Below are 26420 nucleotides of genomic sequence, written 5' to 3'. Positions count from 1 at the left end.
GTAGACACTGACGTAGAATTGATACCCTAATGTTATCCTAATGTCTTTATTCGGTCTCTTCCCAGTTGTCTAAAATGCAGAGTTTGTCTGCTGGCTCTGTCTAAAAGGCACAGGTTTCAAAAATTGTCTGCCCCAATCACCAGCCTGCTTCTCAGGACAACCTGAGGCCAAAGATCTTGTTAGGCAAAGGTCTTGCATGTTACAAAATGCTGAGTCCAAAAGGAGGGAAACCTGCCCAGAGAAATGCACGTAGGGCACAAGAAGCAAAAGTAATCCCCACGCCAAGGGCTTTGGCTGTGTAAGCTCTGTGTTTAATACCAGTACGCTTGGAAGGTAGCGGGGGCCAGGAGCGGCTCCCAGACGCGCGTCCTAGAGGACGGAGCGGGCATCTTTATCCCTGGGCACTATGGTAGAAAGCAGCAGTGCAGTCTGCAGTGTTCAACATGACCAGGGAGGAAGACAGTTGCCCTGCTTCACAGCGACCCCATTGGAAGTGAGGACAATTTGCAGGAAATGCAAGTCTGCTCAGCAGTCGATCGGTGCACATCAGGGGCATTTGGTCATGGTCACACACAGTACAGTGACAGCTTCCACGACAGGTGGCCGTTTCTTCCTCATTCTCTGCATATTCTTTCCAGCTGAATGTGCTGCTTCTGGGTTGCCAAGGGTGTTGTGGGTTCCTGGGGGAGATTCCTTAGGCCCCAGCTTCTTCCTTGCAAGTCCCGGCGGTGGGTTCATGGACACAGGCTGGGAACAGCCCCTTCCCGAGGGCAGCCTGCTCTGTCCTCTGCTTCCAGCCTCTTCTCAAACTCTGCTGCACCCTGGACTGAGACTTCTTAAAGGTGCAGAACCCCAACCACTCCTGGGGGGCGGGGTGGGGCGGCGTGGGCACATTTGGCCCTCTTTGGCTGCAGCGTGTGTTTCTGGAAGGAGGCAGTGGTCCAAGCAAGGTTACGACTTGGAGAACCATTGACAGGAAGACTGTGGATCACTCCTGCTTCATGTGTAATGCCTGCTTTTGTGTGTCTTTTGTTTTTTTAGGAGTCTGAAGCTTTATTCCTCAAAGCAATTAAAGCAAATCCAAATGCTGCGAGTTACCATGGTAATTTGGGTAAGAAGTTTTCAGTTCAAATTGTGTTGAAATTCTGTGTAATTAAAATGAAATGGGCATCCTTCTGTAAACTCGATGTTGAAAGAGTTTTTTTATTTCATAGCTTGTCTCTATTATCTGGTTTTAAATTGTGGTTTTATTATGGTATTTAAAAGACAACTAGCCGGGCGTGGTGGTGCTCACCTGTAATCCTAGTACTTAAAAGGCTGACACAGAGAGGATCTCAGGCTTGTGTCCAGCCTCAAGTTAGACCCTTCACAACTTAGTGAGTCCCTGTTTCAAAACAAAAACTAGGGCTGAGGGTGTCTCTTGGAGGTAGAATATCGATTAGCTCAATCGCAGGAAGGAAGGAAGGAACAAACGGAGAGAGGGGAGGGAGGAAAGAAATGACGAATGAATGAATTTATCACTGTAATTACATGACCAGGACTCCCGGAATGAAGGCCATATTTATACTTTTTAACTGCATCACCAGGATCCCCAAAATTGCCCCCTGAGTTTATTGCCCCTTTATGATGAGAACTCAAATCCTCTCTTAAACAAAGAAGCATTTTAGAGTTCCAATGTAACATACCACCTGTTCCCTCCTCCTTCCAGCTTGGACTTTTCCCGGTCCAGCCCGACCCTCTCTTCTTGTGGTCCCCTTATTGCCATGTCTCAAAATGCACTCACAGTTTTTTGTTTGTTTTTTGTTTTTGTGTTTTGGTGGTACTGGGGATGAAGCCCTTCTAGCTCCGGGCTACACTCCCAGACCTATTTTATGTTTTTATTAAAAACAGGGCCTCTTAAGCCAGCGAGGCTGGCTTCGAACCTGCGCAGTCCTCCTGTCTCCGCCTCCCAAGTGCAGGGATTACAAGCGTGCACCACCAGCCTGGCACACTCACAGTGTTTTGTTCCCCAGAATTCCTTTTTGCTTTCTCACATGGCCGAGGTTGGGATTTGCCGAGCAGAGCATGCTGGGAATCCGTCATGAGAATGTTTTTTCACCAGCTCTGCCCCCCCGCCCCCACCACTCTGCAGCTGCTCATCACAGAGCTCACAGAACATCAAGAGTTGTTCTTCTGCCCACATAGAGGTTTAGTTTGCTTAAAAAACATCTCATGCCAATTGGGCCTACACAATAATTAAATTTGTTTTAGCAATCATTTTAGGGTCAGATCTTGATGTTGGAACCTCTATTTCCGGGTAACAACACGTAAGCTATTGCTTTACCAAAAGGTGTAGGGAAATCTTAAAACAGCCGACTTATTTTGTTTATAAATAAAAGACTGGGCTTCTGCATGGCCAGAGCTGTGCCCGGAGCTCCATCCTGTCCAGCCTGGCTGCCTTGAAATTGCATGGCAGCATCGAGCTATTTGATACACTCTTCTTTATGTAACGATGTTGTTGTAGGCAGAAGTATCCCATGTAGGGATAGATAGGCAGAGTCCTGTGAGTAACTGGCAGGGGTTAAATGGATAATCCCCCAGGGAGTGTGATGATAATAAATAAAGTTTTCAGTACAAACAATATTTTTTTAAAACAATGATTTTTTTTTTTTTTTTTGAAAACTGCTTGCAAAGGTCCTGGAATAGTTCTCTGTGTGAGTGGTCGATCTGTGAGTTATTCAGAAGCGTTTCCAATGAAATTCATCTCCTGCTATTTCAGCTGTTCTGTATCATCGTTGGGGACATCTCGTCTTGGCCAAGAAACACTATGAAATCTCCTTGCAGCTTGACCCTGGGGCAGCAGGCACGAAGGAGAATTATGGTCTTCTAAGAAGAAAGTTAGAACAGATGCAGAAGAAGGATGTCTGATCTCTCTTGTCTTCTCTCTTTGTGCACGTAGATGTGCAAGGCGTACCGTTGCTGTAATGTGCTAACGTTTCCCATTTTAAATTCTTAGACGTGTTGTTTATTTTACTGTTGCTTTTTTCTATGAAAACAAAGACATGCAAAAAGATTACAGCACCAGCAATAGAGTCTTGAATCCTTAATGTGATTTTTGCATCAAAATTGTATTTTTTCAGACAACTCCAATGTAAATTCTAAAATCTCAAAAATGAAACTTTTTTTTTTTTTTTAGCCAAACAGAAAAAGAGAGAAAGTTATCTTGAGTGACTTTTACTAGCATTAAGCCTGCTTTGGGGATGTGAGCCTTGTGTATAGACTAACACTGTTAAACCTCGGTTGAGACCAAGACTTGGCAGACTCCTACAATTTATATAAACATCAAATGTGTCTATATAAAAGTATTTTTCTTTAATAAAAAAGTAAGAGTTTGGGGTTTTTTTTATCTCTTTTTTTACAATAACATACCATGAACTTTGTTTGTAATTAAATACTTATTGTTTTTCTATGTGTTGGACAGAACAAATAATTGAATGAATGAAAAGTTTAATGTCTAGTATATTTATATACTTTTTCTCCATAGGAAGAAATTGACTCCTACAATATTTTTTGAAGTCTCTCAGAGTGTGCAGTTTCATATATTCTCCATGAACTGTCTCTACTGATAGAGAATTCTAGCCATGCTTTAGGCAAGAGCAGACAGCCCAAAGTCTTTGTTCTGTTATATCCAGTGTTAAAAGGACTATACATCTACGTACACTGCGTTCTTATGTTTTAAACTGTAAAGCGGTTTTTCATTTTGCTTAATGGAACTGTGGACAGTACTCCAGAAAATGCAAGAGGTACAATTTCTCTCAAAGGAGTCAGATTTGAAGACCGTGGCATTTTTCCTGTTCTGTTTGATCGGAATAATCATGTTCCTTTGTTTGGGTCTTCTGTGTATACTGTCAACCTAATGATTTATGTAATGTTATTTCTTATACAGTAAAACTATTACACAAGCTGGCATCAGAATGTTATATTGCCTTCTTAGCAGATGATTTTTCAGGTGAATGAATTTTGTGTTCTCCTTTCCCTTGCAGTGAAATCAAAGTGAGAAATTCATCTTCTGTAGCCTCTGCCTTCTATTTGGATAGCATTGCACTATAAGTCTACCCATGTTCAGAGAACGAGGTTCATGGATCCACAGTGAGGTGAATCTGATTCTCTACATTCACTTTTCTGAGGACAGATCTGTAATTACAACTTACGGTGGTTGAGATACATCAGAAAAGAAAGTGCTATTTCATACATTTCTTAAAGAGGCCCCAGACAATAGTAACAACTTACAGATCTCTTAGGAGTGTGGGTTGTCTTATTATGCTTCTGTGTGCTTAGCTTGGCAGATAATTTATTCATTATATACTGTGTTGGTATTTTTAAAGCAAAATTTATTTGTTTCTTTTGGAAACGGTACTTGTCCTTCGGGGGTAAAGAAAAATATTTCTCTTTTTTGTACTTTTATCGGTGCATTTTAATCTTCCAGTGTAATGTAGCTCATGGTGATGGTGACACACGCACACAGTACTTGGTGGGCTTTCCCCGCGCTCTCCCCCCCTTCCCCGTACAGGATATTGAGATGGACATTGGTGTTTTCACACATGTACATGACATCAGTAGAAGTGATCCTCATTGGTTCTCCTTCTCCCCCTCCCCTAGACCACCTGGCTGGCTCCGCTGGACTTTTTCCTCCATTTTCTGGAGACCCTCTGGGATCCTAAAAGCCCCCTAGCTTCTACAGTTGAGAGAACACATATGACCCTTCACTTTCCATGACTGGCTAATCTCACTTAACATAATGTTCTCTGGGTCCATCCATTTTCCTGCAAATGCCCTAATTTTGTTCTTTATTGCTGAGCAGAATTCCACCGTGCATATAGAATTCCATTGTGTATATGTCCCAGAGTTTTTAACCCATTCATCTGCTGACGAATGCCTAGCTTGGTTCCATGATTTGGCTATTGTGAATTATGCTGCTGTTTCTTATAGAAACCCCTTCGGGATTTTGTTTCTCTCCCTTCCCTGCTACTTGTACCAAAACCTGGTCCTTTGGCCTACCGAAAGCACCCTCAGCTCTCGCTGCTTCTTTGCTCTGGGTCTCCACTAAAGCTGTTTTCCTTTCAGGGGAAAAAAAAGTTATTTATTTGATTGCTATTTCAGGAAGGCTTGGTCTCTGCAGACTTTGGAAGTGCATAATGCCTGCTCTTCCCTTCCCATCTCAAAACAGCCACCATCTTTATTTCTTGGGTTTCCTTCCCCAAAAGACTGGAGCAGAGTTCCTCAGTTCTCCACTTACTTGCTGTCTTCTTATCACCGGCCTATAATTGCTAATGACAACAGGGATTTTTTTAAATTTTATTTTATTGGTGCGCCATAGTCTCACATCATGATGTGGATCATGTTGACAACGACACATATTCACACAGTACTTGGTCCCCCCCTTCCCCTTTTCCCTCCCTGCCAATACTGTGTCCAGGTTAACTGTTATATTCACATGTATACACACATTCGAATGTAGCTTTTTCATTGATTAACCTCAGCCTTCTTTCTGGCTTCGCTGAGGTTTCCCTTCCATTGCCCGGAGTCCCTCTGGTGCTCATAATACTCCCGAGGTTGAGCATATTAGAGAAAACATATGTCCCTTCTCTTTCTGTGCTTGGCTGATCTCAACACAATGTTCTCCAGGTCTCCCCATCTTCTTGCAAACGACGTGAGAGAAGCTTTTGAAGGAGAGAAGCTGGCTATGAACCGAAAAGATGGTTCTCAAAGAAGAAAGACTAGCCGGCACGGTGACGCATGCTAGTAATCCTAATACTTCGAAGGCTGAGACAGGAGGATCACAGGTTCAAGGCCAGCCTCAGAAACTTAGTGAGCCCCCCACACACACACATCCCACACCACAGTTTAGTGAGACTCTTTCAAAAAATAAAGGATTACAGAGCGTGGTGGTTCACGCTTGTAATGCCAGTACTTGGGAGGCTGAGACAGAAGGATTGCGGTTCACAAACAGCCTCAGCTAAACTTAGTGAGGCCCTTTGAAACTCAATGAGACCCTGTTTCAAACTAAAGAATCAAAAATAAGGCTGGGGGTATAGCTAGGAGGTAGAATGTGCTGTGTTCCTTCCCCAATGCTGTGAAAACAAATTAATAATGATAAATAGGGTCAGGGTGTTGCTCTGAGGTAGAATGCCTCTGGGTTCAATCCTTAGTACTGGGGAAAAAAAACACCAGCAAAAACAAAACACAAAGCTACTGTATATTACAAGGTCCAATGGAAACAGACATGATACCTGTAGATGTGTGGTGTGGACAGTTGGCCAAACCCCTTTTGTAGGATCCAGTGGGCCTATTACAAAACTTTCAACCTTCCTGAGTCTCACTTTCTTCATATAAAAAATACAGGTCACTGGGCATGGTGGTGTACACCCATAACCCCAATACTTGGGAGGCTGAGACAGAAGGATCGTGTGTCGGGGGCCAGCCTCAGCAATTTAGCAAGACCCTCACAGCTTAGGAAGGCTCTGTTTCAAAATAAAAGAGCTGGGGGTGTAACTCAGTGGTAGAATGTCCCTGGGTTCAATCTACAGTAACTCCCCCCACCCCCAAAAAAATGCGAGTCATAATGCTTACCTTGTTAGGCAGCTGCGAAGATTGGTTCATAGAGTAAAATGCTTGTAGTTACACTGTCCAGTAAGGTAGCCACTGGACACAAGGGGCTACTGAGCACTTGCTGTGTGGCTAGTCCAAGGGGATGAGTGGTCGGATTTGGAGGGAAACACCGGGTGCTGTGTGCACAGTGTGTTTCTATCACACCAGCCTAAAGATGATGTCGAGTTGCAATGGACCAATAAAAGTATATTAAAAAAAAAAAAACACAGAAAAAATGCACACTGGATTGCTGAATAGTTGGCATGAAAAAGTAACAAAGATGTCTTCATCGTTTTTATTTTGCTTACATGCTGAAATAATAATAGATACACCGTTGGCCCTCCATACCCAGAGGTTCTGCATCCTTGGATTCAGCCAACTTGAATCAGAAATATTTTAAAGAAATTGTGTCTGTACTGAGCCCGCGCGGCATCCTTATCCACTCGAGCTAACTTCTGGAGGAAGCTCACCGTCCTACAGCTTCCGGTCTGGGTCCAGCTGTACCTGCACAGCCGTTCAGTCTGAGCTTTTACTAACTGACTGTATAGCCACTTTGTTCCACAGTCATTAGTCCAAATCTCAGAGGCTTTAAACATTAATACTTCGTTTGCTCACTGTGATGGTTGATTTTATATGCCAGCTCGACCAGGCCACAGGGTACCCAGATGTGGCCAAACCTCCTCCCTCCTTCCTTCTTTTCCTTTCTTTACTTATTTTGTGGTATTAGGGATTGAACCCATGGGGGCTCTAACTTTGAGCTATACCCTCAGCCGTATTTTATTTTTTACTTTGAAACAGGGTCTCACTATGTTGCTGAGGCTAGCCTCAAACCTACAATTCTCCTATCTTAACCTTCTGAGTACTGGGATTACAGGCTTGCGCCACCATGCCTGACTCCAGAGGTCTTTCTTTTAACAAGGGCAAAGCTTTTTTTAAAGCCATACTTCATCCTGATTTACATCCTACCAAGGGCTGAAATGATCGTCCACAGAGCACCCAGAGCCACTGCCAGCTAGAGCAGGGTCTCCCTTAGAGCGGTCCTGCCGTCAGCTCAACTTCCCACTACTGGTCTCCAGAACCAAGGGCCAGTGCACTGCTGCTGTTTTCAGCCAGTCAGCTTGTGGTACCCTATTACACAGCCCTGGGACACTCACAGGAAGTAATCTTTCAGCACCTCAGCTTTCATCTGTAAAGGGAAGACTAATACTATCCTTTCCACAAAAAATTGGGGAGGTGTAAATGGAAAAAAGATCTACAAAGCCTTGGACCTGTGCTTTGGATATGATAATATTCAATAAATAACCAAAAGAGGGGAAATTCTATATCTCTTGGGTGTTTTTTGTTTGTTTGTTTATATTTTTACGGTGCTAGGGGTTGAACCCAGGGGCATTCTACCTCCAAGCTATACCCTCAGCCCGATTTTTTATCTTTTATTTTGAAACAAGGTTTCACTATGTTGTGGAAGGCCTCTCTAAGTAGTTGAGGCTGGTAGTGACCCCAGATCCTCCTGTCTCAGCCTCCCAAGTACTGGATTACAAACATGCACCACCACACCCGGCTTATCTCTTGTTTTTGTTTTTTTGGTGCATTGTAGTCATTCATCTTAATGGAGTAGAAGATGGCAGAGGCATCATGCACACATCACCATTGAGCCATCCCCACCCCACCCCTCCCTCCCTCCTCCTCATGTTTGGCTGAGTGATTGACGTTGATATGACTGTCAACGAACACCATGTACTGTAGGGAGTTTCCCTCTCCCCTCCCATCATCCTCAGTCACCTTATTTGCTCATCTAGAGTTTCTCCTTCTTCATCTAGAGTTCCTCCTACAGCCCATATTTTCCCTAGCTTCCACATGGAGCCCAGGGGCATTTGACCTCCGAGCTATACCCCTTGCCCTATTTTTTATCCTTTATTTTGAAACAGGGTCTCATTGAGAAGAAGGCCTTCCGCGAACCATGATCTTCCAGTCCCAGCCTCCTGAATGCTGGGATTACAAGAGTGCATCACCACGCCCGGCTAATTCTTTTTTTTTTTTTTTTTTTTTTTTTGGTGGTGATACTGGGGTTCGTGGAAGCCCTTCTACCTATGGACTATACTCCCAGACCTATTTTTATGTTTTTATTTGGAAACAGGGTCTCTTAAGCCAGAGAGGCTGGCTTCGAACCTGCGTGATCCTCCTGTCTCTGCCTCCCAAGCGCGAGGATTACAAGCGTGCGCCACCACGCACAGCTTATTCTTTATTTCAAAACAGGGTCTCACTGAGTTGCAAAGGGCCTCACTAAGTAGCTGAGGCTGTCGGTGAACCACGATCCTCCCGGTTCCTCTCAGCCTTTCAAGTACTGGCATTACAAGCATGCGCCACCACACCCAGCTTTTATTTTTATTTTGAAACATGGTCTGCTAAGTTGCTGAGGTTGTTTTGAACCTGTGCTCCTCCTGTCTCAGCCTCCCAAGTACCGGGATCACAGGCATGGGCCACCAGGCCCAGTTTAGTTCTTTCAGTGTACGTAGCTCCCATCAGAGTGGGTAGCACGTCTGACTGGTCATGTTACATCTTCTGAGAATTCTTACAATTGTTTTTCTATTCATGATTAGATTATTCACCAAAGCTAATGAAATAATCTATACTAGTGTTTTTCTCCAGTCTATATGTTATTTCTAAAATTATAAACCATTTCAAGAATAAACCATTTCAACTACAACTGCTGAGAACATTTCACATATTTTTTTCATTTCACATATTTTTAAGAAAGGATATTGTATCTCTTTTGTGAAGAAAAGGTCAATGTTTTATTTAAAGGAAAACAATTGACCATAGCCCATATCATCTTCAAAACCTCATTTCCAGAAATACTGGGGTTGAGTTTGATGTGAGTGAACTTAGTTTCACGGGGTTGTTTTACTCCACTCCTTAATTTCTTTGCCATGGAACTTGTTTAGCACCAAGTTGTACCAAGTTAAATAGCTTAACAGAACGAAAAGAAAGAACAAGTCAAGTATGGTGGCACACACTTGTAATCCCAGGACTTGGGAGACTGAGACAGGAGGATCGCAGGTTCAAAGCCAGCCTCAGCTACTCAGACCCTCTGCAACTTAGTAAAATTCTATTTCAAAATAAAGAATTAAAAAATAGGACCGGGATATAGGTCGGAGGTAGAATGCCTCAGGTTCTATCCCCGGTGCTCAAAAAAAAAAAAGAAAAGAAAAAGAAAAGAACAAATGATCCCACTAGTTTCAAATTTAACAACAAATTCTTACAGCCAAGGTTAGAAATATATACTACTGTCCAAAGCCGGGTATGGTGGCACACACTTGTAATCCCAGCATTTGGAGGTCTGAGACAGGAGGATCCCAGTTCTCCCACAGCCTCTTTGAAACTCAATGAGACCAGGTGTAGCTCAGAGGTAGAATGCCCCTGGATTCCATCCCCAGTATCACACACACACACACACACACACACACACACACACACACAGAAATTTATACTATTGTCCATTTTTTTGCACATGCAAAATAAAAATCTCCTAAATTAGCTTCTTTAATGAGCATCTGTTGAAACTGTCAAGTCTTTGTATTGAATTCATGATGAATTACAGTAGGGAATCTGATAAAGTAAACTGCAATTAATCTTGTAATTGTGTGTACCGTGGTGTGACATGCTTGAAATTTACCCACAAGGGTATAGACCTGGACTCACGGGTATAGACCTGGACTCGTGGGTATAGACCTGGACTCACGGGTATAGACCTGGACTCGTGGGTATAGACCTGGACTCACGGGTATAGACCTGGACTCACGGGTATAGACCTGGACTCACGGGTATAGACCTGGACTCGGGTTAGACCTGGACTCACGGGTATAGACCTGGACTCGTGGGTATAGACCTGGACTTGTGGGTATAGACATGGACTCGGGTTAGACCTGGACTCACGGGTGTAGACCTGGACTCACGGGTATAGACCTGGACTCATGGGTATAGACCTGGACTCACGGGTATAGACCTGGACTCGTGGGTACAGACCTGAACTTGGGTTAGACCTGGACTCACGGGTATAGACATGGACTCGGGTTAGACCTGGACTCACGGGTATAGACCTGGACTCGGGTTAGACCTGGACTCGTGGGTATAGACCTGGACTCACAGGTATAGACCTGGACTCGTGGGTATAGACCTGGACTCACGGGTATAGACCTGGACTCGTGGGTACAGACCTGGACTCGGGTTAGACCTGGACTCATGGGTATAGACCTGGACTCACAGGTATAGACCTGGACTCACGGGTATAGACCTGGAATCACAGGTATAGACCAGGACTCATGGAACTCGGCTCTGTATGGGGAGAGTCATCTTGACTCCCCTCCACAGAAGGAGGTGGGTGCTGTGAAGAGGCAGAAGTCAGTGACAAAGCCTGCAGGATTGGCAATCCTTTCTCCGAAAGAGGGCAGATAACCATGTTTTAGACTCTCAGACCACACAGTCTCCTGCTATCTTGAGAAAGCAGCCAGAGATCATGTAGAAACAAATGGGTGTGACTATGTTTCAGTAAAACGTCACTTACAGGCAGGGGAATGTGAATTCAGCACTTCCTCACTTGTGCTATTTTCAAGCGTTTAAAGTATAAACCTCATTCTTGGCTTGAGGGCCCGATAAATGCAGGGGGTGGGCTGGAGTGAGGCTGAAAGACAGTCAGGGCTGACTGGGGTAATAGATAACATTTCCGCAGGTTTTGCGGTGGTATTCGGTGTGGGGCTGCGCTCCTTGGGTCGCTTTCCTTCAGCTTGTGTTTTTCACAGGATGGTTACAGCTTCAAGAGATGCAGAAGATGTTCTTCCATAGAATGTGCGATATTTGCAATGCCAGAGGGATGCAGGAGAGGTTTTCAGGGGATGAGATCAGCCTCTTTGGTTTAATATTAAGTATCAGGTATTTAGTCAAACATAAACATAAACTAGACATCTACATCATTATTATTATTATTATTAGTAGTAGTAGTAGTAGTAGTAGTAGTAGTAGTAGTACTGGGGATGGAACCCAGGGGCATTCTACCTCCCAGCTACATCCCAGCCCTATCTTTTATCCTTCCTTCCTTCCTTCCTTCCTTCCTTCCTTCCTTCCTTCCTTTCTTTTTGGTGGTACTGGGGTTCCTGGAAGCCCTTCTACCTCTGGGCTACACTCCCAGACCTATTTTATATTTTTTTAATTTTGGAAACAGGGTCTCTTATGCCAGCGCGGCTGGCTTCGAACCTGCGCGATCCTCCTGTCTCCACCTCCCAAGCGCGGGGATTACAAGCGTGCGCCACCACGCCCGGTATTATTTATTTTGAAACAGGGCCTCACTAAGTACCTGAGGCTGTCCACAAACTGCCATCCACCTGTCTCAGCCTCTGGAGTGCTGGGATTACAAATGTGCACCACCACACCTGGCATATCTACTTTATTATCTCCAGGTCTAAAAAACATGTGCCTGAGTTTGAATATTTATCCCCTCCCAAACTCATGTTGAAACTTAATTGCCAATATAATGGTACTAGAAGACCAGGCTTTATGAAGCGGTTAGACCATAAGGGCTCGGCCCTCACAGGCGGGTTTAATGCCTATATAAAGGAGCTTCTGGGCTGGGTTCCCTCCTCCCTCTTCCCTTCTTCTGCCACCTGAGGAATGGCATTGCTCTCCTCTGGTAGACACAGTGTTCAAGGTGCCATTTTGGAAGCAGAGACTAGGCCCTCACCAGACACCAAACTTGCTGGCACCTCCATCTGGAACTTCCTGGCCTCCGGAACTGTAAGCAATAAATTTCTGTCTTTATAAATTTCTCAGTACAGGGTATTCTGTTAAAACCCCAAGAAACGGGCTAAGACAACAGAGCGTGGCAATTGCCTCCTTCCATTTAGGCAATAAAAATGGCCTAACTGGGACCTTCTGACTCAAGACAAATTTGCTGGCTTCTATTCTTGGAGATGATCAAAGAAACGTTTGTGGAGCTTTGGAAATATGCATGTTGCTTTGCTGGCTGCATGAGCGCTATCCTAAAGGGAACAGGAGGTTATAAAATGGCAGAACCGGGCTCAGCTTGGCCGCACGCATACTAAAGCTGGAACAGTACAGAGAAGATTGTAATGACCCCTGCGCAAGGATGACATGCAAATCCTGAAGTGTTCTGTATTTTACTTTTGATAAAGAACTAAACCTTGCATTGTTGACTACAGTGCTACTGAGGTATCAGCACTGTAGAGTTATTCTGTGTGTGTGTGTGTGTGTGTGTGTGTGTGTGTGTGTGTGTGTGTGTGTGTGTTACTGGGGATGGAACTTGGGGGCATTGTACCTCTGAGCTACACCCCCAGCCTATTTTTTAGTCTTTTATATTTTTATTTTTATTTATTTATTTAATTTTTGCAGGGCTGTGGATGAAACTCAGAGACATTGAAACTCCGAGCTACACCCCCTGCCCTATTTTTTATTCTTTATCTTGAAACAGGGTCTCACTAAGTTGCGGAGGGCCTCCTTCACTAAGTAGCTGAGGCTGTCCACTAACCGTGATCCTCCAGTCTCAGCCTCCCGAATGCTGGGATTACAAGTGTGCGCTACCACGCCCGGCTTAGTCTTTTTATTTTTGAAACAGAATCTCACTGAGTTGCAGAGGGCCTCCCTCACTAAGTAGCTGAGGCTGTCCGCGAACCGCGATCCTCCAGTCTCAGCCTCCGGAGTGCTGGGATGACAAGCGTGTGCCACGCGTGGCCTAGAGTCATTCTAAGCATATTTCACTGATATGCTTTTTATCACTTGATCCCTAAATTTTGCTCCTGCCCAGAATTTAGTACTTGCTACCTACATTGTACTTAGTAGTTTCTTTTTATTTTCTAAAGAAAAAAGTATCATTGAATATAATCCAGATATAAGATTTAGGATGAATAAGTGGTTTCTTTGCTCTTTTAAAGACGCCTCTCAAGCCGGGTATGGTGACACATGCTTGTAATCCCAGCTCTTGGGAGGCTGAGACAGGAGGATCGCACAGGCTCGAAGCCAGCCTCGGCTACTTAGTGAGGCTCTCAGCAACTTAGTGAGACCCTGTTTCCAAATAAAGTATAAAGTAGGTCTGGGAGTACAGCAGCCCGGAGGTAGAAAGCCTCTGAGTTCCACCCCCAATACCACACACACACACACACACACACACACACACACACACACACAGCCTCTCGTTTGTTTTAGGAGAGCAGTTAGTGGGTACCTCAGTTAGTGTTCACGCCTGTACATTTCATCTGTTTCCACAGGCTTATTTCTGCAGGGGACCTTACCATACACACTGCTGTATTTCTTAAATATTTTTCCAAAACTCTGGCCTACACAGTCTAAACACTTGACCAATGTCTTGACTATTCAGTAGGTAAGCAGTTTTATATCACGTTTTTTTTTTAATTCTGTGCAAACTCTCAAGACCATTAGATATTCAATAATTTAAGCTGATGAGGGAATAAAAATGCATATTAACTTTGAAAACAAATGGCAGAACAAAGGGAGCGGCGTGTGCAGAAAAACAGCCCGTGAGCTGAGCCTTTGCAGTGAATCACTCCACTGTCTCTTGGAAGACAACCTACCCTCAGCTAGCCAGACCGGGACCTGCGTTTGGAAGCAAGGCCCACAGTTGACTCCACATGCAGTAAAGTCTGAGAAGCACCGAAGCAAGTCGTCAGTAGATCATGGTTCTCCAGCTTCAACCAGGCTTCAGTCTCTCACTACGAGGCCCCTCGCTGCTGCGCCCCAGCCCGGTGTGGCTGGCTCAGCAGGCCAAGGGTGTGGCCGGAGAGCGTGTGTTTTTCTAGTGCTGAACCAGAAGCATATTTCAGAAATGACTACTTAAAACTATGGGTTATTTTTTGACAGTTAACCTTAAGATCTTATCCCAGAGAACTAATCTATGTGAGGTCCAGGGTTTGCAGCTTTACAACACAATACGTGTTACTCAGCACACCTGCCACCCTCTTTAATTTTCCTTTATCAGAGAAATTATTGTTTCATCTATTGTCTCACTTTTCTTTGTTGAAGTGATCATCTTCCCTCAGTAAAAAGAGAAATAATATCCAAGCATGGTGGCCCATGCCTGTAACCCCAGTACTTGGAAGGCTGAGACAGGAGGATCGCAGGTTCAAAGCCAGCTTTGGCAACTTACCAAGACTCTGTTTCCAAATAATAAATAAAATAAGGCTGGGGGTGTAGCTCAGAAGTAGAATGTCTTGAGGGTTCAATCCCCAGCACACAAATAAGGAAATAAGGATGTGGTGGTACATGCTTATAATTCCAGTACTTGGGGGCCTGAAACAGGAAGATCTCAGGTTCAAGGACAACCTCAGCAACTTAATGAGATTCTCAGCAACCTAGCAAGATCCTGTTTCAAAACAAAAAAATTTAAATGGCTGGGGTGAGGCTTAGAGGTAGAATCCCCTGGGTTCACTGGGTTTAATCCCTAGTACTGCAAAAAAGAAAAAAGAATAAAATAGAACCATAGAAGCATTCTTTCAAAAGATTTTAGATTATGGTTACTTTTTAAACTATTAATATGCTAAAAAAAATATATGCCAGATGAGGTTGCTTATATATTTTAATTATGAAATGCCAAAGACAAGAAAAAGTCTATGAAAGTTAGTGGTTTATGCATCTGATCTCTTAGATTTCTTCTGAAATTGCACATCTGTTCAAAATACAATGTCAGCATTGTTGGAGATGTCTAAAATGGACGAAAGCCAGATTGCAAAGAGATTCCAAGCAGCCCACATGCAAGAGAAAGTAAATGGGGCAGGAGATGAGAAGGGGATCATTGCTATTACTTGTATACTTGTGTCTCTCAGGGGTACAGAAGTGGCCCTCTATATATAAAGGCCCCCTAAATCCTGGGGCCTCAAAATAACATTACTTAAACCTCAAGTGAAAAATCTCGCAGGGATTGGTGGCACAGGCCTGTAATACCAGTACTTGGAGGCTGAGACAAGAGCATAACAAGTTCAGCAGTTTAGTAAGACTCTTAGCAACCTAGTGAGGCCCTGTTTCAAAACAAAAAATTTAAAAAGGCGCTGGGAGTGTAGCTCAGGAGCAGAATGCCTCTGGGTTCAATCTCCAGCAACACAAGAAAAAAATAGAGAAAAGAAAAGATGTCCCCTGTGCTTTTGATTCTTGTTCCTCTAATTTCTGCAGTTCATAGAGTCCTGGGCTCAGGAGACAGGTGAGAGCCTTCCCTTCCACTGCCTCCTAAGCATGTTTTTTTCTAGAAGGGAGAGCTGGTGAGTGATTTACACTCCGCTACGGTCCCTCTCCACCCTGAGAGCGCACGGTCAGGCGCGAGGCCTCGCGATGCCCGTATCTGACCAATGGGATGCGCCCCAGGTGTGTCGGGGCTCAGGTCATCCCTGTGTCCGCCCGACCTGCCGCATCCCCAAGGACGTGGAGGCTGTGGAGCCCTCCGGGAGCCCCTGTGTTGTTGCGGTGTGTCCCAGGTGTGTGGCATCCAGGTGCATTAGAGCCTGAGGTCTGATGGCACCTCCGGGTGCGTGGAGGTGGGTGCGCCTGCGACACCGGGCGGCGCCCGGGTGAGGCTGCGCCGCGAGCCGCCTGCAGGGGGCGCCGCCGGGGGCGGCCTGGGGCTGCGCGGCCCCGCCGGGCATTTCCGCTCGCGCGCGCTCGGGACGCGGGGCCGCGCCGCAGGTGAGGTCGCCCCGCGGGGCCGCGCGGGGAGGAGGGCGCGTGGACCCCGCAGGGACGCCCCGGGCCGCGGGGAGGGGTCGCGGCTGCGGGCAGGGCCGGAGGGCGAGAGGATGTCAGCCCAAAGCCTCTGCAGAAACCCTCGCTGCACTCCAGGACCGTCTTTGCCAGGAGCCCCAAACCTGCAGAAGGCGCCCCAAAACCGCTCCTGGCGCTTGCGAGTTTCTGGTCGAGGTTTCTTTAGAGCCATTAGTGAGACATCTGACTTTCCCCCACAGGGTTCTTTTCCTGCCGTAATTCCAAATGTGGTTATCATGGCTGTTCCACTTTTGGGCCGACGGTAATGGCCCCAGTCGCCTTCAAAACTCCACGGGTGCTGCTCTTTGAACACAATTTCTTGGCTCTGAGCTTGGTCTGTTAGTGTTGCAGTGATAAGAAAAAGTGCTAGAATTGTAACCTTATTTAAAAAAAAATATTAAAGAGCGGGGTGTTCATTTTGCTAAATGTCCCAGAGAAATCATGAGCTAAAAATGAAAGGATAGCTCTGAATTAATTGGATTGACCTATATAACGTGTAGGTTTTCTACACAGACACGTGTGTACATTTTCTTTTAACTGAAGACTTCGCTGGTCCCACTCAATGTATTGAAGTGCTAATACAGAGTACTGCAGTTTGGCTTTTATTTTTTTCCCTCCAAATTATTCCCAGGAGAGGCCAGAAGTGTTTGAATAAGCAGACCAGTGGAGAGCATTTGTCCTGCAAAAGCTGAGTTTGCAGCTGGGCCTATAACCCCAGCACTTGGGAGGCTGAGACAGAAGGAAGGCAGATTTGAGGTCAGCCTCAGCAACTTAGTGAGACCCTGTTTCAAAATAAAAGATTTTTAAAAAGATCTGGAGGTGTAGCTTGGTAGTAGAACTCCTCTAGGTTCAATGCCCAGTACTAAAATAATAATAATGAGAACAACAACAATAACAGCTGAGTTTGTGGAGTTTAATTAATTTTTAATTGATGAACTTTTTGTGTGTGTGTGCGGTACTGGGGATGGAACCCAGGGGCATTCTACCTCTGAGCTGCACTCCCACCCCTATTTTTATTCTTTATTTTGAAACAGGGTCTCACTGAGTTGCAGAGGGCCTCCCTGAGTGGGAGCTGAGGCTGGCCGCAAACCACGAGCCTCCTGTCTCAGCCTCCCAAAGGCTGGGGTTACAAGCGTGCGCCACCACGCCTGGCTTGATGAATTTTTTGTATGGAAATATTCTGTACTAGTTGACCTTACTAACGAGGGTCCTAACTGTTAACACTGACCCTGGAGAGTGATTATTCATGGTGATCATGGACACTGGGATAGAAAACCAACTTTTTAAGCTGTCTGTTCACTGTTCTGTTGATTTCACCTCATGAGACCTCTTGAGAGCTCCCAGCGTGTCAGCACTCGGTGTCGTGGGAAGACTTTGAGCCCAGTGGTGTCCAGGTTCTTTATCAGGAGCCAGCGTCCCCCTTCTGGCATGGAGGTTCAGTGTTTGAAGAGGGAGGGCCCAAGAAGACAGCATCAAGCCATCTTAACAGGCTTCTCTAGAACATCCTGGGGTAAACCTTAGATTGTAGAGGTTTGATTGCGAGACCCTTAATTAAGCATGGCCACCCAGCAGCGTGGTTGACAGGAATTCACTCCTTCGTGGAGGGCCCATTGTCAGCCTGGCTGCTGAGGGCAGGGCAGCCTCGCAGAGGTGTTGTACCTCCTCGGTGGGTTTACAGAAGAGAGCCAGTTATGGGGAGTCTGGTCTGCGTGGCACTGTGAGGTCACAGACGCAAGCGGTGTGCTGTTGGAGAGAGTGCAGGAAGACACAGGGAAAGGGGAAAGCCAGGTCGGGGCAGACCGCGCGGAGGGCGCGTTTGTGTAGGGAAGGTGGCATTCCTGGTTATAGGTACTGTGGGCAGAGACGAGATGCGTAAGGGAGGCAGTTCAGCAGCTCGGTGCTAAGGCTGCACCCAGTGTGGGGAGGGACAGGTGCCGGGGAAGACAAGCTCTCTGGTGATTGGATCAGGGTTCGGATTTTTTAAATTTATTTTTATTTTTATTTTATTTTGCAGTACTAGAGATAGAACCCAGGGCATTGTACCTCTGAGCTCTCTTAACCCTACTTTTTAGTCATTTTATTTTTGAAACAGGGTCTCACTGAGTTGCAAGGGGCCTCACTAAGTAGCTGAGGCTGGCCTTGAACCAAACTGTAATCCTCCAATCTCAGACTCCCAAATGCTGGGATTACAAGTGTACGCCATCACGCCTGGCCTTTTATTTATGTATGTATGTATGTATGTATATATGTATTTATTTATTTGTTTATTTATTTATTAGTGGTACTGGGTTTCCTGGAAGCCCTTCTACCTCCGGGCTACACTCCCAGACCTATTTTTATATTTTTATTTAGAAACAGGGTCTCTTAAGCCAGCGTGGCTGGCTTCGAACCTGCGCGATCCTCCTGTCTCCGCCTCCCAAGCGCGGGGATGACAAGCGTGCGCCACCACGCCCGGCTTTATTTTTTAATTTGAAAATTTTAAGCAAACATAGGAGCATAGGTAATAATATAATGAACTTCCATATCTCCATCAATTGATTTTGTTTAGCTCTATCTGCATCTCCCTTCTTTCCTTCCTTCCTTCCCATTCTTTGATGCAATTTAAAGGAGTTTATTCTAGACAACAAACAGTTCAGCCTAAATAGTTCAGTATGTACCTCTAAAACTGGCATTTTATTGTATAACAAGAATAACAGTGTCACCTCCTAGTGAAATGGCTAATAATTTCTTAATGTTTTCTAACACCCAGTTCATAGCCAGGCGTGGTGACGCACGCTTATAATCCCAGCATTCGGGAGGCTGAGACAGGAGGATCGCAGTTCATGGACAGCCTCAGCTACTTAGTGAGGCCCTCTGCAACTCAGTGAGACCTGGTTTCAAAATAAAGAATAAAAAATAGGGCAGGGGGTGTAGCTTGGAGGTCGAATGCCCCTGGGTTCCATCCCCAGACCTGCCAAGAAAAAAAAATAAATAAATAAATAAATAAAATAAAACCCACTTCATAGGCAGACTTTCCTGATTGCCTTGAAAGTATACTTTTTTGCTCTTGGTTTGTATGAATCAGAAGGTAAACAAAGGCCACGTGTGGTATTTGCTGATTGTCTCAACATAGGGCAGAGTTGGCAAACTTTCTCTGCAAAGGCTTAGGCTGCGCAGGCCACGGGTCTCTGCAGGCTCACCTCTGCCACTGGAATGCAGAAGTGGGCGTGGCTGGTGTATGTAAATAAGTGGGCGTGGCTGGTGTATGTAAATCAATGAGCAACGTGATCAAAAAGCATTTCATAGCCAGGCGTGGCTGCGCTCGCTGCTTGTCATCCCAGCATTTGGGAGGCTGAGACAGGAAGATTCAGGTTTGCGACTAGCCCCAGCTACTTAGTGAGGCCCTTTGCAACTCAAAGAGATCCTGTTTCAAAATAAAGAATAAAAAATTGGGCGGTGGGGGAACTCCGAGGTAGAATGCCCCTGCATTCCATCCCCAGTACTGCCAAAAAAAAAAAAAGTATTTTATTTTCAAAGATTTTTTTTGGTGGGGGGATCTCAGGGGCATTCTACCTCCAAGCTACACTCCAGCCTGATTATATTTTTTATTTGGAAACAGCTCTCGCTAGGTTGCTGAGAGCCTCACTAAGTTGCCAAGGCTGGCTTTGAGCCTGCAGGCCTCCTGTCTTCGCCTCCTAAGTACTGGGACTACAGGCATGCACCACCACGCCCGGCTGAGCAGCTGGGGTTTGTTTTAAGACTTACCTGCAGTCGGCTGACCCTGGCCTGGAGCAACCGCAGGGATGTAGCTTCAGTGATTGATTGACGTCAGTTGGTTGACTGCCCGTAGAATGCCTCATTCTGGATTTGTTTTTCGTATAGTATGATTCAGCTTGCTGGCCTAGCCCCAGCATTTCCTATAGATTAGAAAAGTTAGGTCTAAGGCCTAATTAGATTCATGGTAACCCTTTTTAAAATATAATTTTTTTTTAATCTGTCTTTAAAAGAGGTACTCTTATCCAGGAAGCCCAACATTCCTACAGTAGGCTTTGCCTCCTGGCCAAGAATACAGGCTTTTCTTTCTCTTCTTAATTATTTGTAGGGGAGATTATAGCTGTGGTCTTTCAGATGGAGAGCTTGGAGCCCCTCCTCCACGTCAGTGGGAACTTCCTCCCTTGAAGGCATCCCTAGGTCTTTGGCTGGTGGGCCACATTTCCCCATGGACCTAAGCCCGGGGTTTGAGACACCTCCCAAGAGGGGTGGGGTCATGTGACTGGGGTTTAAGCCCCTCTTCAGCACTCAGTTTTCTTTATTCCATAACTCACCCCAGGCAGGACCGAGAAAAAGACCTTTGGTCCACACAGACTTTGTGGTCTCCCTGTGAGGTGGCTGTGTGTGGGAGGATTCTGAAGCCAAAGCTTTTCAGATTCTCAGACTCACTGTGCTGCTGGATTCCAAGCCAACACATCTTTGAACAAGCTCACAGGTAGGAATTGGACCCTCTGTTGTAGAATGTTCCTGACTCCCAAACTCAATTGCACCGGAGGAGGTACTGACAAGTAGTTTGAGTTGGAAGTGCTTGTGTTTTGTCATTTAAGAGTAATAGGGGACAGCTATGTTCCTATGCCTTTACCCGTTTTCTACTGGGCCTTTTTTTCCTGATTTACAAGATAATTTTACATTAAGATTACTAATCTTTTTTTTGTGTGTGTGTGTGGTACTGGGGGTGGAACCCAGAGGCTTTCTACCTCCAGGCTATACTCCCAGACCTTTTTTATATTTTATTTGGAAACAGGGCCTCACTAAGTAGCTGAGGCTGGCTTCGAACCCTTGCGATCCTCCTGTCTCAGCCTCCCAAGCACGGGGATTACAAGCCTGCGCCACCACGCCTGGCTAAAATTACTAATCTTAAACCAAGCGTGGTGGCACATGCTTGTAATCCCTGCGCTTGGGAGGCTGAGACAGGAGGTTCGAAGCCAGCCTCAGCTATTTAGCGAGGCTTTCAGCAACTTAGTGAGACCCTGTTATCAAATAAAATATAAAATAGATCTGGGAGTATAGCCCAGAGATAGAAAAGCCCCTGGGTTTTACCCTCAGTACCACCAAAACAACAACAACAAAAAAACCCCCAAACAATTACTAATCTTTTATTATATATGTTACAAATATTTTCTCCCAAATTTTGCATTTTGTTTACAGTTTTTATACTATGCAGAAAATTTTAGTTTTGTGCAGTGAAAATTATCAGTCTCCCTTTTATAGTTTTATTTTGTGTTTTGCATAGCAAGAACTACCCATTTCAAGAGTGAAAAAAGAAACCCATCTTGACACCAATAAATGAACATGTGATAAGAGCTCAGCTTCACTCACTATAATGAAACACATGGGGAAATTCGCTTCTGTAGAGAAAGGTTTATTGGGGGTTCCAGTTCAAGATGGGGCAGACCCACTGCTTTGGGTGAGTGGATAGCAAGGGCAGAAAGCACGTGGTAGAGAAACCGCTCCCTTGATAAGCCTGAGAGTAAAAAGGAAGGGACGAGCATCCCATGGCCCCTCTGGGCCATTCTCCAGTGAGCTGAGCACCTCCTGTCAGGCTCCGCCTCCTGGTGGTTCTACCAGTGGTGCCGCCCTGGGGGCTGAGCCTTAACACGTGTGACCCTGGGACACCCTCAACATCCAGACTGTAGCGGTGAGGAACACGGGATTCTGAAAAAGACGAGTGAAAGAGGACTGTTTTCATCAGATAATATAATACTAAATTAAATACTGGCCTAAAATGAGGCTAGTGCTGGTGAGTGCGGACGTTGGGAGATGGGTATTTGAGAGGGATCATTATGTCATTATTGTAGTTTTGTACGTATCTGAATTTCCATTAATAACACTTTGTTTACAAAAGCAAGAATAGTAGGAGGAAACCCAAGTTTGTCGCATTTGTTTATCTCCAACAGCTCTTTATTAAGTAGTTCACATGGTGAACTTGTGCTAATAAAAGCATCAGGTCTTGAAATTACATTTTTACATAGGAGACAGGTCTTGGTGTCATAGTCGAGAGCACCAACTACCGAGGGAGTCTGTCTGGCATCCAGTCTTGGCTTCCCCACTTCTTACCTAGGGGATTTTGAGTTTTTATTTAAAAATCTGGGATAATGATAGCTACCTGGAGGCTGCTGGGGCTAATCTGCCTTCTTGCCTGGCCTGTCTTTTGCAGCCCGCCCTCGTTCCCGGCTCACTGACCCTGCCCACACTACATGGCCATAGCTTTCCCTCTGATCTGAGCCAGGAAAAGCCCTCCACATGTAAACGTTCATGTGATCAGATTAGGCCTACTTGGATAATCCAGGGAACCTTCCACAAAGGGGTTAGCTTTAATCACATCTGTGGAGTCCCTTTTGCCCTGTAAGCTGATGTCGTCGCAGGTTTCACGGACTAAAAGAAGTGCCAGAAGATGAGTGTGGGAGAAGCGCTGGCAGGGAAGAGAGGAGGGCTGGGGAGGGAGGGAGGGAGGGCTGGAGGGAGGGAGGCAGAGACAGTCCTGTGGATCACGTTCAGTGTTGGGAAGTTTATCCCAACAGCAAGAGGAAGTAACAGGCAGATTTACTGCTCCAAATATGGAATCAGGTGTTCATCCAGGGAGCTCTGGTTGGTGGAAGGTGGCACTTAGAGAACATAATCTGAACCTTAGGGGTGCTCATTGCTCTTGGGTTGGTAGCTGTTTTTACCATTTCATTGGACAGAGATAAGGGGAAACATTGTTCAAAGTAAGGCATTTCATACTGATAACTTCCAAGTCTGTTCAGTGTCTTATATTCATACCTCTTTCTCCCACTCCAAGAATCTCAGCTCCCAGTAGCACTAGCCTAACAGTCATTAGCATTATCCCTTACACACAGTCACTACCCCAGGACTGTGGGTTTTGGAAGGAAAACCATAGAGGCAAAATGCCTTTTTTTTTTTTTTTAATCAAAATGTAGGCAGCAGCTCGTGTGGGGAGACAAGAGGAACATGTTCGGTGTTCAACAACTTCTCTGGCCTCATAGATTGCGGTATCTTCATGCTGGGTGTGTGGTTTCCAACATCAACTTTATGATCCAGGGCTCCCTTAGAAAACATCTATTTCCCTTTTTAGACTTCTCCTTCTGATATTTTAGTTGTCCCAGTGTAAATAAAGAAACCCTGATGAAGAAAGACGGGGAAATACCACTGCTATCTCTTACCCATAACAATGCGGAGCAAATTGTCTCTGAGCTTGACTCCTGCAGAGACACAGACCGACGACCCCGCCCCCTCTCGTGCTCCCTCCTCAAGCCCCTTCTCTCCCTGCCTGCCTCCCCACTTTACAGTTTTATTATGAACATAGCCAGGCCTTCTCAAATGTTAGTTACAAAAAAAAAAAAAGAAAATGACAACCACCCGATATCAGAAACCAGTGCTGTATACAAGCTTTATCTACTTCTTTTTTTCTGTTTTGGCACTGCGAATTGAACTCAGGGATATTCTACATTCAAGCTAGACCCTCAGCCCTACCTATTTATTTATTTATTTAATTAATTTATTTATTTATTTATTTATTTATTTATTTTTATGCTGAAACAATGTCTTGCTTAAGTTGCTAAGGCTGGCCTCAAACCTGTGAGGTCAGCTTTGTCTCAGCCGCCCAAATATCGGAGGCAATCCTCCTGTGTCTGCCTTCCAGGTGCTTGGATGGCAGGCATGAGCCTCCATGCCCGGATGGCTTTGTCTGCTTCTTCCGTTTTCCCTGTTTTGTTTGTGTTTTAGGGTTTTGTTTGATTCTGGAGAATTTTGAAGCAAATGCCATGCCACTCCCAAATGCCATAGTATGAATTTTGTTTGAAAGCTTCTTTTCTTCAGAACTAAAATCCTAACTAGTATTAAGGAACAAAAATTACTTATCACCTAATACTGTATTCACATTTCCCCAATCTTCTAAAAACAAGGTCTTTGCAGTTGGCTTATTCTAATCAGAATTTTAAAAAGATCATTCATTGTACTTGCTTCATACATCTCATAAGTTTCTTAATAATAGATAGAGTATGCCAGGCATCAATTTAATTTAATTCAGAGTGCTCTTATTCTTCTTTTATTCCTGTTTTAGAGTTCATTATTATTTAAATTTATATACTGTGAAATTGACTTTTTATATAATTCTGTGAGTTTTAAAATGAATTCTTATAACCATCATTACAATCCAGAACAGTTCTATCACTAAGATAACCCAGCCAACCAGGCTGCCCCATCCTCCAGCCCCCTGCCAACCAGGCTGCCCCATCCTCCTGCCCCCAGCCAACCAGGCTGCCCCATCCTCCTGCCCCCAGCCAACCAGGCTGCCCCATCCCCCTGCCCCCTGCCAACCAGGCTGCCCCATCCCCCTGCCCCCAGCCAACCATTCTGCTCCATCCTCCTGCCCCCTGCCAACCAGGCTGCCCCATCCTCCTGCCCCCACCTCCTCACTGCCATTGGTCTGCAAACCCTCCCTGGCAGCCATGGCTTTCCATCCTTACAAGTTTTGCCTTTTCCATAATATCATGTAGAAGGAATTGTATAGTATGTCGCCTTCGAGTCTGGCTTCTGGCACTAACACGGTGCCTTTGCGATCATCCCCAAGTGCATGTTTTCTTGCTGCCCTCCCCAGACATGGCACCATGTGTGGCCATTCACGGTGGAGAGGTGCTTGGATTGTGGTAGTTTCTGGTGACAGTGAGAAGAGCTGCAATAAACATTTGTACATAGGGTTTTGTGTGAAGAACTAGTTCATCTTTCTAGGGTAGAAAGATCCCCAGGAGGACAATTGCTGGTGTGTCTTTTCTCTTTCTTTTTCTTTTTTTCTTCTGGTACTGGGGATTGAACCCAGAGGCATTCTGCCTCTGAGATACACCCTCAGCCCTTCTCCTTTTCTTTTCTCGTCTCTTCTCTTCTCTTTTCTCTTCTTTTCTTTTCTATTTGTGTGGGTCTGGGGATGGAAGCCAGGGGCATTCAACCTCCGAGTGATAAGTCGGGTCCCTTCCCTTTCCCCACGTGACCTCTGCGAGGGCAGGAGGAGGAACCCTAGAGGCAGAGAGCCTGCTCAGCAAGCAGTATTGCGAGAGAAGGGCGTTCCCACGCGTAGTCCCACCCCCAAGATATCTGCCTTAAAAGAGAAGCATTTCGGCTTCTCTTTTAAGGCCTCGGATGGCCCCGCTGGTCGATTGGGACTGGCCCCTTTGCTGACTGGCTCTCATCCCCGAGAAGAGAGTTCTGTGCCTGATTAAAAGCTGGTGCCACACATTCTGGTCGCCGCCTCTCCTGTTTTTACACAGCATCCCTGCGCACCGAGCTACACCCCCCCTGCCTTTTTTTTTTTTTTTTTTTTTGAGACAGGGTCTCACTAAGTTGTGTAGGGCCTCACTAGGTAGCTGAGGCTTTTTGTGAACCTCAATCCTCCAGTCTCAGCCTCCCGAATGCTGGGATTACAAGCGTGCGCCACCACGCCTGGCTTCCCTTTTCTTTTCTTTTCTCTTCTTTTCTTTTGGAAACAAGGTCTTGTTAAATTGCTGACGCTGACCTTGAACTCCTATCTCAGCCTCTCAGTTCCTGGGATTATAGGCATGTGCCACCATGCTAGGCATATGTTTACTTTTAAAGAACACTGCTGGGCTCAATTTTATGAGAAATTTACCAGAGCAGCTCCCCCACTTTGTATCCCAGTTAGCAGTGTGAGTTCCGGTTGTTCCATACCCTGTCTACACTTCAGACTCTCAGGTTTCACTTGGTTTTTCTACTTTTTTTAGTCATCCTAATACATATGTGTGTTTTTATGGTTTACTTTGGTTTTTAGTCATCTGATTTCAGGTTTTTGAGATTATAAAAATATTCATTTTTATAAAAATATTTATTTCTGGCTGGGCGTGGTAGCGCATGCTTGTAATCCCAGCACTTGGGAGGCTGAGACAGGAGGATCGCGCAGGTTCGAAGGCAGCCTCAGCTACTGAGTGAGGCTCTCAGCAACTTAGCGAGACCCTGTTTCCAAATAAAATAGAAAATAGGTCTGG

At 45.3% G+C, this 26420-nt stretch overlaps 1 protein-coding gene across 3 annotated transcripts in view; it reads left to right on the top strand.

Moving 5' to 3' along the window:
* TMTC4 (transmembrane O-mannosyltransferase targeting cadherins 4) overlaps positions 1-2907 on the top strand; it is a gene marked incomplete at both ends in the record, with an annotated part of 62922 nt that extends 60015 nt beyond the window's left edge. For all 3 annotated transcript variants that reach the window (XM_080688902.1, XM_080688901.1, XM_080688900.1), the window contains 2 exons: positions 1042-1111; positions 2759-2907. In XM_080688902.1, coding sequence (XP_080545028.1) covers positions 1042-1111; positions 2759-2907 — 219 coding nt within the window. The remainder of the gene's footprint in view (positions 1-1041; positions 1112-2758) is intronic.
* Positions 2908-26420: the final 23513 nt, after the last annotated feature.

The sequence above is a fragment of the Muscardinus avellanarius genome (genome assembly GCF_963383645.1).
Source record: "Muscardinus avellanarius genome assembly, chromosome: 2".
Lineage (NCBI taxonomy): Eukaryota > Metazoa > Chordata > Mammalia > Rodentia > Gliridae > Muscardinus > Muscardinus avellanarius.
The sequence above is the reverse complement of the archived record's forward strand: the minus strand, read 5'-3'. Positions and strand labels throughout refer to the sequence as shown.